Below are 16,029 nucleotides of genomic sequence, written 5' to 3'. Positions count from 1 at the left end.
AAAGCCGTGACATCATTTTCTGGAATTTTCCAAGCTGTTTAAAGGCACAGTCAACTTAGTGTATGGAAACTTCTGACCCAATGGAATTGTGATACAGTGAATTATAAGTGAAATAATCTGTCAAAACAATTGTTGGAAAAATGACTTGTGTCATGCACAAAGTAGATGTCTTAATTGACTTGCCAAATCTATAGTTTGTTAACAAGAAATTTGTGGAGTGGTTGATAAATTAGATTAATGTCTCCAACCTACAGTGGGGCAAAAAAGTATTTAGTCAGCCACCAATTGTGCAAGTTCTTCCACTTAAAAAGATGAGAGAGGCCTGTAATTTTCATCATTGGTACACTTCAACTATGACAGACAAAATGAGGGGAAAAAATCCAGAAAATCACATTGTAGGATTTTTAATGAATGTATTTGCAGATTATGGTGGAAAATAAGTATTTGGTCAATAACAAAAGTGTATCTCAATACTTTGTTATATACCCTATACCCATTGTTGGCAATGACAGAGGTCAAACGTTTTCTGTAAGTCTTCACAAGGTTTTGGGTGTGTTTGGGATCATTGTCATGCTGAAAGACCCAACCACGTTTCATTTTCAATGCCCTTGCTGATGGAAGGAGGTTTTCACTCAAAATCTCACGATACATGGCCCCATTCATTCTTTCCTTTCCACGGATCAGTCGTCCTGGTCCGTTTGCAGAAAAACAGGCCCAAAGCAGGTATGGTGTTCTTTGGATGCAACTCAGCATTCTTTGTCCTCCAAACACGACGAGTTGAGTTTTTACCAAAAAGTTCTAGTTTGGTTTCATCTGACCATATGACATTCTCCCAATCTTCTTCTGGATCATCCAAATGCTCTCTAGCAAACTTCAGACGGGCCTGGACATGTACTGGATTAAGCAGGGGGACACGTCTGGCACTGCAGGATTTGAGTCCCTGGCGGCGTAGTGTGTTACTGATGGTAGGCTTTGTTACTTTGGTCCCAGCTCTCTGCAGGTCATTCACTAGGTCCCTCCGTGTGGTTCTGGGATTTTTGCTCACCGTTCTTGTGATCATTTTGACCCCACGGGGTGAGATCTTGTGTGGAGCCCCAGATCAAGGGAGATTATCAGTGGTCTTGTATGTCTTCTATTTCCTAATAATTGCTCCCACAGTTGATTTCTTCAAACCAAGCTCCTTACCTATTGCAGATTCAGTCTTCCCAGCCTGGTGCAGGTCTACAATTTTGTTTCTGGTGTCCTTTGACAGCTCTTTGGTCTTGGCCATAGTGGAGTTTGGAGTGTGACTGTTTGAGGTTGTGGACAGGTGTCTTTTATACTGATAACAAGTTCAAACAGGTGCCATTAATACAGGTAACGAGTGGAGGACAGAGGAGCCTCTTAAAGAAGAAGTTACAGGTCTGTGAGAGCCAGAAATCTTGCTTGTTTGTAAGTGATCAAATACTTATTTTCCACCATAATTTGCAAATAAATTCATTAAAAATCACCCCTTAGCACTCACTTCCGTCTTCATGAAGTGCTTTTAGAGACTAATAAAGGATCATATCACCTCCACCCTACCTGACACCCTAGACCCACTCCAATTTGCTTACCGTCCCAATAGGTCCACAGACGACGCAATCGCAGTCACACTGTCCTAACCCATCTGGAAAAGAGGAATACCTATGTAAGAATGCTGTTCATCGATTACAGGTCAGCATTTAACACCGAAGTACCCTCCAAACTCGTCATTAAGCTTGAGACCCTGGGTCTCAACCCCTTCCTGTGCAGCTGGGTCCTGGACTTTCTGATGGGCTGCCCCTAGGTGGTGAGGGTAGGAAACAACATCTCCATCCCAATCCACTGATCCTCAACACTGGGGCCCCACAAGGGTGCATTCTCAGCCCTCTCCTGTACTCCCTGTTCAGCCATGACTGCATGGACATGCACGCCTCTAACTCAATCATCAAGTTTGCAGACGACACTACAGTGGTAGGCTTGTTTACCAACAACGGCGAGACGGCCTACAGGGAGGAGGTGAGGGCCCTCAGAGTGTGGTGTCAGGAAAATAACCTCACATTCAACGTCAACAAAACAAAGGAGATGATTGTTGACTTCAGGAAACAGCAGAGGGATCACCCCCCTATCCACATTGACGGGACAGTAGTGGAGAAGGTGGAAAGTTATACATCCTGTCGGGCTGTATAACCGCCGGGAACGGCAACTGCTCCGCCCACAACCGTAAGGCTCTCCAGAGGGTAGTGAGGTCTGCTCAACGCATCACCAGGGGCAAACTACCTGCCCTCCAGGACACCTACACCACCCGATGTCACAGGAAGGCCAAAAAGATCATAAAGGACAACAACCACCTGAGCCACTGCCTGTTCACCCGAATACCATCCAGAAGGCGAGGTCAGTACAGGTGCATCAAAGCTAGGACCAAGAGACTGAAAAACAACTTCTATCTCAAGTCCATCAGACTGTTCATTACATTTACATTTACAAGTCATTTAGCAGACACTCTTATCCAGAGCGACTTACTAACATTGAGTGGCTGCTGCCAACATGCTGACTCAAATCAAATCTTTAGCCACTTTAATAATAAAAAACTGGATGTAATAAATGTATCACTAGTCACTTTAAATAATGGCACTTTATATAATGCTTACATACCCTACATTACTCATCTCATAGGTATATACTGTACTCTATACCATCTACTGCATCTTGCCTATGCCGTTCAGCCATCGCTCATCCATATATTTATATGTACATATACTTATTCATTCCTTTACACTTGTGTGTTTAAGGTAGTTGTTGTGAAATTGTTAGATTACTTGTTAGATATTACTCCACGGTCAGAACTAGAAGCACAAGCATTTCGCTACACTCGCATTAACATCTGCTAACTATGTGTATGTGACCAATCAAATTTGATTTGAATTGAGATCCACGCCTTTTGTGTGAAGACAAGACGCAGGAAAAGGGGCCGCAGATCGGGCAACCTTCTGAGAATCCTTAGGCGAGCGAGTAAACTCCCATCGCCATCCATTCTTCTTGCTAACATGCAATGATTGGGAAATAAAATTGATGACCTACGATTAAGATTATCCTACCAATGGGACATCGAAAACTGTAACATCTTATGTTTCACCGAGACATGGCTGAACGACGATATGGACAATATAGAGCTAGCGGGATTTTCCATGCACCGGCAGAACAGAAACGCTACCTCTGGTAAGATGAGGGGTGGGGTTGTGTGTCTATTTGTCAATAACAGCTTGTGCAAGATGTCTAATATTTAAAAAGTCTCACAGTATTGCTCGCTTGAGGTAGAGTACCTTATGATAAGCTATAGACCACACTATCAACCAAGAGAGTTCTCATTTACATTATTTCATAGCTGTCTATTTGCCACCACTGAACACTGCTGGCAATAAGACCGCTCTCAACCAGCTCTATAAGGCCATAAGCAAAGAAGGAAATGCTCACCCAGAAGCGGCGCTCCTAGTGGCCGGGGACTTTAATGCAGACAAACTTTAATCAGTTTTACCAAATTTTTACCAGCTTGTCACATGTGCAACCAGAGGAAAGAAAATCTTAGACCACCTTTACTCCACACACAGAGATGCATACAAATCTATCCCCCGCCCTCCATTTGGAAAATCTGACCATAATTATATCCTCCTGATGCCTGCTTACAAGCGAAAACTAAAGCAGGAAGTACCAGTGACTCACACAATATGGAAGTAGTCAGATGACGCGGATGCTACACTAGAGGACTGTTTTGCTAGCACAGACTGGAATATGTTCAGGGATTCATCCAATGGAATTGAGGAGTACATTACCTCAATGCCTTCCGCCTGGCTACTCCTACCTCGGCCAACAGCTCCGGCCCCCCCGCAGCTCCTCGCCCAAGCCTCTCCAGGTTCTCCTTTACCCAAATCCAGATAGCAGATGTTCTGAAAGAGCTGCAAAACCTGAACCCGTATAAATCAGCTGGGCTTGACAATCTGGACCCTCTATTTCTGAAACTATCCGCCGCCATTGTCGCAACCCCTATTACCAGCCTGTTCAACCTCTCTTTCATATCGTCTGAGATCCCCAAGGATTGGAAAGCTGCCGCAGTCATCCCCCTCTTCAAAGGGGGAGACACCCTGGACCCAAACTGTTACAGACCTATATCCATCCTGCCCTGCCTATCTAAGGTCTTCGAGAGCCAAGTCAACAAACAGGTCACTGACCATCTCGAATCCCACCGTACCTTCTCCGCTATGCAATTGGGTTTCCGAGCCGGTCACGGGTGCACCTCAGCCACACTCAAGGTACTAAACGACATCATAACCGCCATCGATAAAAGACAGTACTGTGCAGCCGTCTTCATCGACCTTGCCAAGGCTTTCGACTCTGTCAATCACCATATTCTTATCTGCAGACTCAGTAGCCTCGGTTTTTCGGATGACTGCCTTGCCTGGTTCACCAATTACTTTGCAGACAGAGTTCAGTGTGTCAAATCGGAGGGCATGTTGTCCGGTCCTCTGGCAGTCTCTATGGGGGTGCCACAGGGTTCAATTCTCGGGCCGACTCTTTTCTCTGTATATATCAATGATGTTGCTCTTGCTGCGGGCGATTCCCTGATCCACCTCTACGCAGACGACACCATTGTATACACTTTCGGCCCGTCATTGGACACTGTGCTATCTAACCTCCAATCGAGTTTCAATGCCATACAACACTCCTTCCGTGGCCTCCAACTGCTCTTAAACGCTAGTAAAACCAAATGCATGCTTTTCAACCGATCGCTGCCTGCACCCGCATGCCCGACTAGCATCACCACACTGGATGGTTCCGACCTTGAATATGTGGACACCTACAAGTACCTAGGTGTCTGGCTAGACTGCAAACTCTCCTTCCAGACCCATATCAAACATCTCCAATCGAAAATCAAATCAAGAATCGGCTTTCTATTCCGCCACAAAGCCTCCTTCACTCACGCTGCCAAGCTTACCCTAGTAAAACTGACTATCCTACCGATCCTCGACTTCGGTGACGTCATCTACAAAATTGCTTCCAACACTCTTCTCAGCAAACTGGATGCAGTTTATCACAGTGCCATCCGTTTTGTCACTAAAGCACCTTATACTACCCACCACTGCGACTTGTATGCTCTAGTCGGCTGGCCCTCGCTACATATTCGTCGCCAGACCCACTGGCTCCAGTTCATCTACACGGCCATGCTAGGCAAAGCTCCGCCTTATCTCAGCTCACTGGTCACGATGGCAACACCCATCCGTAACACGCGCTCCAGCAGGTGTATCTCATTGATCATCCCTAAAGCCAACACCTCATTCAGCCGCCTTTCGTTCCAGTACTCTGCTGCCTGTGACTGGAACGAATTGCAAAAATCGCTGAAGTTGGAGACTTTTATCTCCCTCACCAACTTCAAACATCAGCTAGCTGAGCAGCTAACCGATCGCTGCAGCTGTACATAATCTATTGGTAAATAGCACACCCAGTCTCACCTACCTCATCCCCACAGTTTTTATTTATTTACTTTTCTGCTCTTTTGCACACCAATATCTCTACCTGTACATGATCATCTGATCATTTATCACTCCAGTGTTAATCTGCAATATTGTAATTATTCGCCTACCTCCTCATGCCTTTTGCACACATTGTAGACTCCCCTTGTTTCTCTGTGTTACTGACTTGTTAATTGTTTACTCCACGTGTAACTCTGTGTTGTCTGTTCACACTGCTATGCTTTATCTTGGCCAGGTCGCAGTTGCAAATGAGAACCTGTTCTCAACTAGCCTACCTGGTTAAATAAAGGTTAAATAAATAAATAAATAAAAAAAAGTCATCGGCTTCATCAGTAAGTGCATCAACGTCTTCGTCCCCACGGTGTCACGACCTGACCGTAGAGAGCTTTTTTATGTCTCTATTTGGTTTGGTCAGGGTGTGATTTGGGGTGGGCATTCTATGTTTTGTTTTCTATGATTTTGTGATTCTATGTTTTGGCCGGGTATGCTTCTCAATCAGGGACAGCTGTCTATCGTGGTCTCTGATTGGGAACCATACTTAGGTAGCTCTTTTTTCCTCCTTTCGTTGTGGGTAGTTAACTTTGTTTGTGGCACTTAACAACCGTGAAACTCAACAGGGCTATCTTGTTTTTTTGTTTTGTTGGCGACATTTATCTTAAATAAAAATAAATGTACGCTCACCATGCTGCACCTTGGTCTTCTTCCAGCAACTGCCGTGAAACAACTAGCCACCACAAAAGGACCAAGCAGCATGGCCAGGAGTACGAGACCACCTGGTAAGAGGTAGAGAGTTGGTTGGTCGACCCAGGGTGAGTGCCAGAGCCCGCCTGGGATTCAATTGAGCAGAGCGAGGAGGGATACCGGAGAATGGAGTTGGCGACACGTACACGGCGAGTGAGGAAGCCCGAGAGGCAGCCCCCAAAAACTTTTTGGGCGGGCACACGGGGAGTTTGGCTGAGTCAGGTTGGAGACCTGAGCCAACTCCCCGTGCTTACCATGGCGAGCGTCGTACTGGTCAGGCACCGTGTTATGCGTTATGTGTTATCCCAGAAGAGGGCACAACAAAACCTTTTCCCCTCCAGGAGACTGAAATTATTTAGCATGGGTCCCCAGATCCTCAAAAGGTTCTTCACCTGCACCATTGAGAGCATCCTGACTGTTTGCTTCACCGCCTGGTATGGCAATTGCTTGGCATCTGACCGTAAGGCACTACAGAGGGTAGTGCGAATGGCCCAGTACATCACTGGGGCCAAGCTTCCTGCCTTCCAGGACCTATACAATAGGCGGTGTCAGAGGAAAGCCCATAAAATTGTCAAAGATTCCAGTCACCCAAGTTAGACTGTTTTTCTGCTACCGCATGGCAAGCGATAACGGAGCACCAAGTCTTCTACCCCCAAGCCATAACACTGTTGAACAACCAATAAAATCGCCACCGGACAATTTATGTTACCTCAACTAACCTGTACCCCATGCATACTGACTCGGTACCGGTGACCCCTCTATATAGGCTCATTATTGGTGTCCCTGAACAAAGGGGGGATCAAAATCAAAAGTAACAGTCAGTATCTGGTGTGGCTACCAACTGTATTTAAGGACTGCAGTGCATCTCCTCCTCATGGACTGCACCATATTTGCCAGTTCTTGCTGTGAGATGTTACCCCACTCTTCCACCAAGGCACCTGCAAGTTCCCGGACATTTATGGGGGTATGGCCCTAGCCCTCACCCTCCGATCCAACAGGTCCCAGACGTGCTCAATGGGATTGAGATCCTGGCTCTTCGCTGGCCATGGCAGAACACTGATATTCCCCGTCTTGCAGGAAATCATGCGCAGAACGAGCAGTATGGCTGATGGCATTGTCATGCTGGAGGGTCATGTCAGGATGAGCCTGCAGGAAGGGTACCACATGAGGGAGGAGGATGTCTTCCCTGTAACGCACAGCGATGAGATTGTCTACAATAACAACAAGCTCAGTCCGATGATGCTGTGACACACCGCCCAAGACCATGACGGACCCTCCACCTTCAAATCGATCCCGCTCCAGAGTACAGGCTTCGATGTAACGCACATTCCTTGGACGATAAACGCAAATCCAACCATCACCCCTGGTGAGACAAAACCGTGAAGTGAAGAGCACTTTTTGCCAGTCCTGTCTGGTCCATCGATGGTGGGTTTGTGCCCATAGGCGACGTTGTTGCCGGTAATGTCTGGTGACACCTCCTTACAACAGGCTTACAAGCCATCTGTCCAGCCTCTCTCAGCCTATTGCGGACAGTCTTAGCACTGGAGGGATTGTGAATTCCTGATGTAACTCGGGCAGTTGTTGCCATCCTATACCTGTCCAGCAGGTGTGATGTTCGGATGTACCGATCCTGTGCAGGTGTTGTTACACGTGGTGTGCCACTGCGAGGACAATCAGCTGTCCGTCATGTCTCCCTGTAGTGCTGTCTTAGGCGTCTCACAGTTTGGACATTGCAATTTATTGCCCTGGCCACATCTGCAGTCCTCATGCCTCCTTGTAGCATGCCTAAGGCACATTCACTCAGATTGACTGTGTACCGGTACCACCTGTATACCGCCTCGCTACTGTTATTTTCACTGTCATTTTACTGTTATTTTTATTTTGTATTTCTCTACTTATCTATGTTTTACCAAATACTTATGGGCTTGTAAGTTAGCATTTCACTGTATGGTCTACATCTGTTGTATTCAACACACGTGACAAATGAACTTTGATTTGATTTGAAATATGCAAAGAGACATGACAGTCCATCATTACTTTAAAATATGAACTTTCAGTCGAAAAAAATATCAAGCGCTATGATGAAACTGGCTCTCATGAGGACTGCCACAGGAAAGGAAGACACAGATTTACCTCTGCTGAAGAGGATAAGTTCATTAGAGTTACCGGACTCAGAAATTGCAGCCCAAAATAAATGCTTTACACAGTTCAAATAACAGACACATCTCAACATCAACTGTTCAAAGGAGACTGCGTAAATCAGCCCTTCATGTTCGAATTGCTGCAAAGAAACCACTACTAAAGGACACCAATAAGAAGAAGAGACTTGCTTGGGCTAAGAAACACGAGCAATGGACATAAGACCGACGGAAATCTGTCATTTTGGTCTGATGAGTCCAAATTTGAGATTTTTGGTTACCAACGCTGTGTCTTTGTGAGATGCGGAGTAGGTTGTCAGATGATCTCTGCATGTGTGGTTCCTAATGTGAATAATGGAGGAGGATGTGTGGTGGTGTTGGGGTGCTTTGCTGGTGACACTACCAGTAATATATTTAGAATTCAAGGCACACTTAACCAGCATGGCTACCACAGCATTCATCAGCAATACAACAACCTATCTGGATTGTGCTTAGTGGGACTATCATTTGTTTTTCAACAGGACAATGACCCAACACACCTCCAGGCTGTGTAAGGGCGCTTTGACCAAGAAGGAGGGTTATGGAGTGCTGCATCACATGATCTGGCCTCCACAATCACCCAACCTCAACCCAATTGAGATGGTTTGGGATGAGTTGGACCGCAGAGTGACAGAAAAGCAGCCAACAAGTGCTCAGCATATGTGGGAACTCCTTCAAGACTGTTGGAAAAGCATTCATGTCACACCCTGGCCTTAGTTATCTTTGTTTTCTTTATTATTTTGGTTAGGCCGGGGTGTGCCATGGGTGATTTATTGTGTTTCGTCTTGTCTAGGGGTTTTATTAGATTAATGGGGTTGTGTTCAGTTTAGTTGTCTATGTAAGTCTATGGTTGCCTAGAGTGGTTCTCAATCAGAGGCAGGTGTTTATCGTTGTCTCTGATTGGGAGCCATATTCTTTGGGTATTTTGTGGGTGATTGTTTCCTGTCTTTGTGTTTACTGCGCCAGATAGGGCTGTTGTAATTTGATAGATTACATAAAATCCTTGAAAGATAACAAAATTCTGGTAATTTACTGGTAGACATCTAAAGTTTCCAGTAATATACCCTCCCTTTATAACCCTAGTTATGTGTTCAGGGTTGTTGTTTGACCCCTACTTTATTCTCGGAGAAGGAATTTCTGATGATCCCATCAGAAATTTGCAGCGTATATACTTTTGAAGACCTTACTGTGTTGAATAAGAGTAGGCTATTGACGCAGGGAGGTTGATTTGACACTATAAACCTCACATTTCAAATACAAGATATAAGGAAGTGCTTGCATTGCTCTTTGTGTTCATCCTGTGCCCATATTAAAAACTCCTCAATAAAACCCTGTCAGCTATCCTTATATGAAGGGGCACATCGCAAAAGGAGATATATATTTTTTTCATCCAGAGTTCCTTTTTAATAGAAGGCCTATCTGAAGCAATCTAGTCATATCTGACATCATAAACATTGATACCCCATTTGGGGATAAAAATTGCAAGTATTGGTTTACACTCAAGTGTATGCAGAGCAGAAGGAAAGACTGTTAACCATGACAACCTTGCCAGTGAGTAAACACAAGGGTGAGCACCCTTGAGGAAATGGTGTTCTAGGAGAGGAATGTCATATATGACAGGCACTTGACCACACAGCTAGGTTACAGCTCAGCTCCCTATCAACACATTAGCGCCAGCATTTGCGCATGGCTAGTTACGAAACTGAGCTCTATACATGCAGGATAAGTTGTTGTTTTGGGTCAAATGCCTTCAGTGACTGACACAGTATTTTGGCCAAATACTGGACCGATCACCCATTTGTGTTGACATAACAGCCGTCTCCAGAAAGATAAAGACTGGTTGCTCACAGGTTACACTGAGGAATTGAGAGCTTCTTCTTTTTCTAATGTTGTATTGTTAAGCCATGTATTCTGCCCTCATATAGCTGTCTGTTTGTGTTGTCATCAAGTAGTAAGAAAGGTGTTCCTTATTGAATCAAACTTGAGACAAACTGTAAAACTGTCAAAAAAAACCAAACAATTAAATGCAAGAAATTACATTTATTTATCATTTTCATTTATTTCTTATGTTTAGGCGATCAAAAATAAATTCATATTTTTCTCAATAATTCACACATTGTTTTTACAGACCCTGACAAGTTCTTGATAAATAAGTACAAAATACATTGGTATTACCACAATAAATATCATAATAAATATATTAGTTAAGTCTTTACAATTACAAAAAGCAAAGAAATGCAAATAAGTCAACATATAGTCTATGGAAATACTGTGATGTTACAGTCCCTGATGAAATAGAAGTCACCTACTACAGTTGAGTAAGACCCAACCAGGGTTGTCAAAACATTATGCAACAAAACAGGTCTCTCAATAAATGGCAAGGCTACACAAATACCCCCTCCTGGATCTGTGACATACACAGATGGCGTACTAGCACCTTCTCACTTTTGTCACAGATGTGTTAAAATATGATGAGTCCAAAAATAATAAGTCCAAAAATAATATGAAAAACTGTTCTTACACAAAGAATTTGGCAAAAGTTTAAAAAAAAGAAGTGTAAAGCTTTGGTTAAATGCTACATAGAGAGACTAGTCTCCCAATACCTAGTTTAAAGTGCATATCACAGTGAGAGAATGTGTTGTCGTCATTTTCCAAGTCACATTGATGGTTTGAATAGTTCTTGGTATACACATGAATACCAACAGTATAAACAGACCTGAAAAACAGTTATGTCAGCTTACTAAATGGAGGGGAGTCTTTTGTTTCAAATGATCATATATTTAAAGGACTAATCCAAGTAAGGCTACTAGGTCCTTCTCATATTGATTGAGACAGGTAAAGCTACTTAAAACGTGTGTTACTATCAACCATCAAGGTCATTTTTAAAGAAAGCAATTAATGGAAGACAAGATGAAAAGATAAATGAAAATATACATAATTATAAAAAATATACAGATTTTGATAGAAGTTTGAGTACCAAATAAATGTCACTGAGCAAGTAATTTACTAATATAAATAAACAGTATAAAGTGTTGATGCGCATCATATTGATAGGATTTCTGATTTGTGTAAGCAGAACCTTCACAATTGATCATGGTTCGGGTGTTGGATTGTCTCTATGTGGTTTGGGTTTCCTAGTCAGAGAGTGACAGACGCGCAAAGACGGTGAGGCGTTTGTTGCCAGCCCCATCAAATGTGGGGGACTCTGAACCGCTGGTGCTGCCTGTGCTGGTGTAACTATCCCGATCTGAGAGGGAATCTTCAGAAGAGAAGCGGTGGAGGTTTTGCTGGGTGATGTAGACGTTGTTGCGGTCCTCCATAGCGTACGATTTGTTCAGAGTGTCTGGGAAGTTATTTCCGTGGCCACAAACGCAGCGTGAGGGCTTCTGTGGCTCAACTATCATAGGGATGTTGTGGATGTCACCAACACTGGGTCGGCTCTGACAAAACTGAAATGTGTCGCGTTGGGTGTCATTGAACACTGGGGAGAGAATGTCCGCAGGGGGTGGTGACACCGAGGGCGCACGGGTGAAGCCAAGGGGGTCGTGGAGCGCAGGGGGAGGAGAGCTGCGTGATCCCATGAAACCTGCGAAACTGACGCTCTGACGGAGCTGACGTGGGCTCTGATCAGCAAGTGCTTGGTTGTGGAACTTTTGGGTTAAGGGGGTGAGCTTCTCTTCATGAATGAAGTGACAGCGGGCTCCATATGGGCAGTAGCCAAAGTTGTAAAAGGTGCGGCAGGCCTCCGTTTTGTATTTTGGGTGCCTGTATAAACCACGCAGCTCAGGCTCTCCATGGGCAAACTGACACTTGCTCCCATATTTACAGCTGCCGTTCTCCTGGAAACTACGGCACAGTTCGGTCTTGTAACGGTTGGAAGGGAGAGGTGTCGGGTTGTTCAGTGGGGGAAATCCAGGCGGTGGAGGCACTTCATCCAGGGTCTTCATTTTACTGAAGGAGAGTACACTGGATTCGGTCAGACTCATGGAGCGGTCAGGTCTGAAGGAAACCTGTGGTTGACTTGGAGCCATCTTGCTCCAAATGTCAAGTGGCCAGGGGGTATCATCGTTCAATTGCTCAGAGCTTAGACTATGGCTCTTTGGTGAGAAGAACGAAGTTGAACGGTTGAGACGAGGTACCATCGATTGAATTTGTTTCTGGGTGAATGGTTCATCTAAACCCAGATTGATCAGATTCTGTGGAGAGAAATATAACAGTCAATAAATCACGTTATAACCATATAATAGCCTACTCACGATGCAGAATTGTAGCATATGCTCTGCTCCTCAGAAACTTAATCGTTAAATATGTTTTGTGAATATTTCAACATGTAATCAAAGTTGAAAGTAGCCAACAACTAATCAAATAGTCTAATTGTGTTTTTTTAGGCACCAAATGCATAACCATAGCTTATACTACTGATCTGAACATAAATATAACCCCAGTGAATAAAACTTACCCTCGTGATAATATCGTCGATCATATTTGACATGCTTCTATGTATTCTTGTCCGTTGAAAAGTTTTAGTTCGCCTGTCACTTTCAGCTGCAAGACACGGGCGATTGCGCTGCGCTGTTACTGCAGGACTAGCCCTTTTTATAGTTTATTTATGGCGGCAGGCGGGGTTTCCTGTGCTATCTTCCCGGACACCACTCCCGTAAAGTTTCATACACAGCAACCAGGGTTTGTCGTAAAGCCATGTTTTTGTATTTTTAAATAGCTGTGAAATGTTTCAGTTTCCTCAACGCAAACATGAACGCATCATATAGACTAGGGCTACATAATACGCCCACAAGTAGTGAACCACTTGTTCATTATTTTCCTATGTTCATTCGATTTTAAGTTACGATGACGACTGGTTTTGGGATAGTAGGCTAGGATTAACTTCTTCGTTCCTGGACACATTTCCCCCCAAGGCTGTTACCAGAATCACCCCAGACTTTTTCCTCATTGGTTTCTATGCGTGAGACCTGCTCTCTGTTTTTAATTCTGTCTTTAATAATATATTTTCCAGTCTTTACTTTCATTTTCCAACAGTTATAGGCTAGCCCTCAAAGGGGGGAGAGATAGTTATTTATATACCCTTAGGCTATAGGAATATATATATATATATATATGCCAATGTGCATTATTTAAAGTCAATGTTTTCAATCGCACCTTCAGACAATTACGCTCAAACTTTGGCACAAAACAGACATGGTCAATTTCATGTAGCCTAGATTTAGTTGGAGACCAGATGGTGGTCATGTAGACTATAGATCTAACAAGGTGGCCTAAAATGTATCTGCGTTTCCATCTGTATGTCCATTTTCATGACAATGTCATGACAGGGGATATGAATCCATTCAGGCAATGACTTTAGTATGATCTTACTGTAACAAATAACATTATCCAGTAATCAGTCTGGACTTGAAACACAGGGTTTATCAGGATACGGTTTAGTTTCTATTTGTGATATCATGTAGGGTTTGCTAAGTCATGTGTGTGGTACCATGACAAGGCTCAGTAAGTCTTTTTTTTCCCCATCTCTGTTACTGGTAGCCCAATGGTAAACAGACAATGTGATTACTAATCCCTCGATAGCAGGAAACTCTTGGATAATGACTATGTTTCTGTTTCTGCTATTTAACCATCAATGAAACCATGGGTCTATCCCTTGCCTGACATAGCACTGTTCACACCCGTGAGAAACGAATCTGAATTTGTGTGGCTAAATAAGTCATTTTGGCATTAACTCAGCTGCTAACTACCATTGGCTAACACCAATAAAGTAGGCACAACAATGGCCCGATTTTAAAGTGTGGAATAACCCACTCTGCCTTGATTAGTAGACTACATTCTGAGAGTATTTTGTACTTGAGTTATGCTACACTTGCTCATGTAAATAGTGTCAAGTTGAAGAAGTTGAGAGGGTTTAAAAACATATCCAGTCAAAATATATCCAGGGACAATGTCCCATGGATCAACTGGCCCATGTTGAGTTGATCTACAGTTCTTAGAGGTGACTGTATCTCTATTTGTCATGTGGGTTTGTTGTCACACAGTTCATAAGTCTAACAAGGAAGTGCGATAGAAAGTCACATATTTACTTTGAAATGCTTACACTTGGATGTGCGTTGAGCTCTTTCAATTGAGTCATTTGATTGCCAAACTACCTAATGGCAGAAGGAACACTCTTTCAACTATTCAATGTTTGAGGAAACTGCTCATTTCACTTGGACCCTATCACTCCCTCAAAATGCTTATACATTGACTTCAGCACCGTTGTTGCTGAATAGTGTTTTTGTATAATCTGGTTGTGTCCTAAACTCTATAGCCTATATTTAACTCAGTATTACGGTTGTATTATGGAGACGATGTGAGGGGAAATGGGTGCAGAGACTGGCCTAACATGATGTTTAGTAACTGCTGTATACATATTCCTGTAAGCCAACTCCTCATTGCCTATATAGCCAAGGGGTGGATGTGGAACTGAAACACAAACGTGAGGCAGAAACACTCTATGTCCCTCCCTCCCAAGACATATTATGTCAGTTTCCCACCTTAGTGGTCACAGTGTACCTTTCCTTTACATTAATGTCACCTTAGTGGTCACAGTGTACCTTTCCTTTACATTAATGTCACCTTAGTGGTCACAGTGTACCTTTCCTTTACATTAATGTCACCTTAGTGGTCACAGTGTACTTTTCCTTTACATTAATGTCACCTTAGTGGTCACAGTGTACCTTTCCTTTACATTAATGTCACCTTAGTGGTCACAGTGTACCTTTCCTTTACATTAATGTCACCTTAGTGGTCACAGTGTACTTTTCCTTTACATTAATGTCACCTTAGTGGTCACAGTGTACCTTTCCTTTACATTAATGTCACCTTAGTGGTCACAGTGTACTTCTCCTTTACATTAATGTCACCTTAGTGGTCACAGTGTACCTTTCCTTTACATTAATGTCACCTTAGTGGTCACAGTGTACTTTTCCTTTACATTAATGTCACCTTAGTGGTCACAGTGTACCTTTCCTTTACATTAATGTCACCTTAGTGGTCACAGTGTACCTTTCCTTTACATTAATGTCACCTTAGTGGTCAGTGTACCTTTCCTTTACATTAATGTCACCTTAGTGGTCACAGTGTACCTTTCCTTTACATTAATGTCACCTTAGTGGTCACAGTGTACCTTTCCTTTACATTAATGTCACCTTAGTGGTCACAGTGTACTTTTCCTTTACATTAATGTCACCTTAGTGGTCACAGTGTACCTTTCCTTTACATTAATGTCACCTTAGTGGTAACGGTGTACTTTTCCTTTACATTAATGTCACCTTAGTGGTCACAGTGTACCTTTCCTTTACATTAATGTCACCTTAGTGGTCACAGTGTACCTTTGCTTTACATTAATGTCACCTTAGTGGTCACAGTGTACCTTTCCTTTACATTAATGTCACCTTAGTGGTCACAGTGTACCTTTCCTTTACATTAATGTCACCTTAGAGGTCACAGTGTACCTTTCCTTTACATTAATGTCACCTTAGTGGTCACAGTGTACCTTTCCTTTACATTAATGTCACCTTAGTGGTCACAGTGTACCT

The 16,029-nt window shown here is 43.4% G+C and overlaps 1 protein-coding gene across 1 annotated transcript; it reads right to left on the bottom strand.

Annotated features, from left to right (window-relative positions):
* Positions 1 to 10,468: 10,468 nt before the first annotated feature.
* Positions 10,469 to 13,060, bottom strand: LOC118397163 (mRNA decay activator protein ZFP36-like). The gene is made up of 2 exons (XM_035791666.1): positions 12,903 to 13,060; positions 10,469 to 12,639 (listed from the first exon to the last, which is right to left on the bottom strand). The coding sequence occupies exons 1-2, from the start codon at positions 12,933 to 12,935 to the stop codon at positions 11,578 to 11,580; spliced, it is 1,095 nt and encodes a 364-aa protein (XP_035647559.1). The 5' UTR covers positions 12,936 to 13,060; the 3' UTR covers positions 10,469 to 11,577.
* Positions 13,061 to 16,029: the final 2,969 nt, after the last annotated feature.

The sequence above is a fragment of the Oncorhynchus keta genome, chromosome 18, assembly GCF_023373465.1.
Source record: "Oncorhynchus keta strain PuntledgeMale-10-30-2019 chromosome 18, Oket_V2, whole genome shotgun sequence".
Taxonomy (NCBI): Eukaryota; Metazoa; Chordata; class Actinopteri; order Salmoniformes; family Salmonidae; genus Oncorhynchus; species Oncorhynchus keta.
This window is presented reverse-complemented; position numbering and strand designations above follow the sequence as displayed.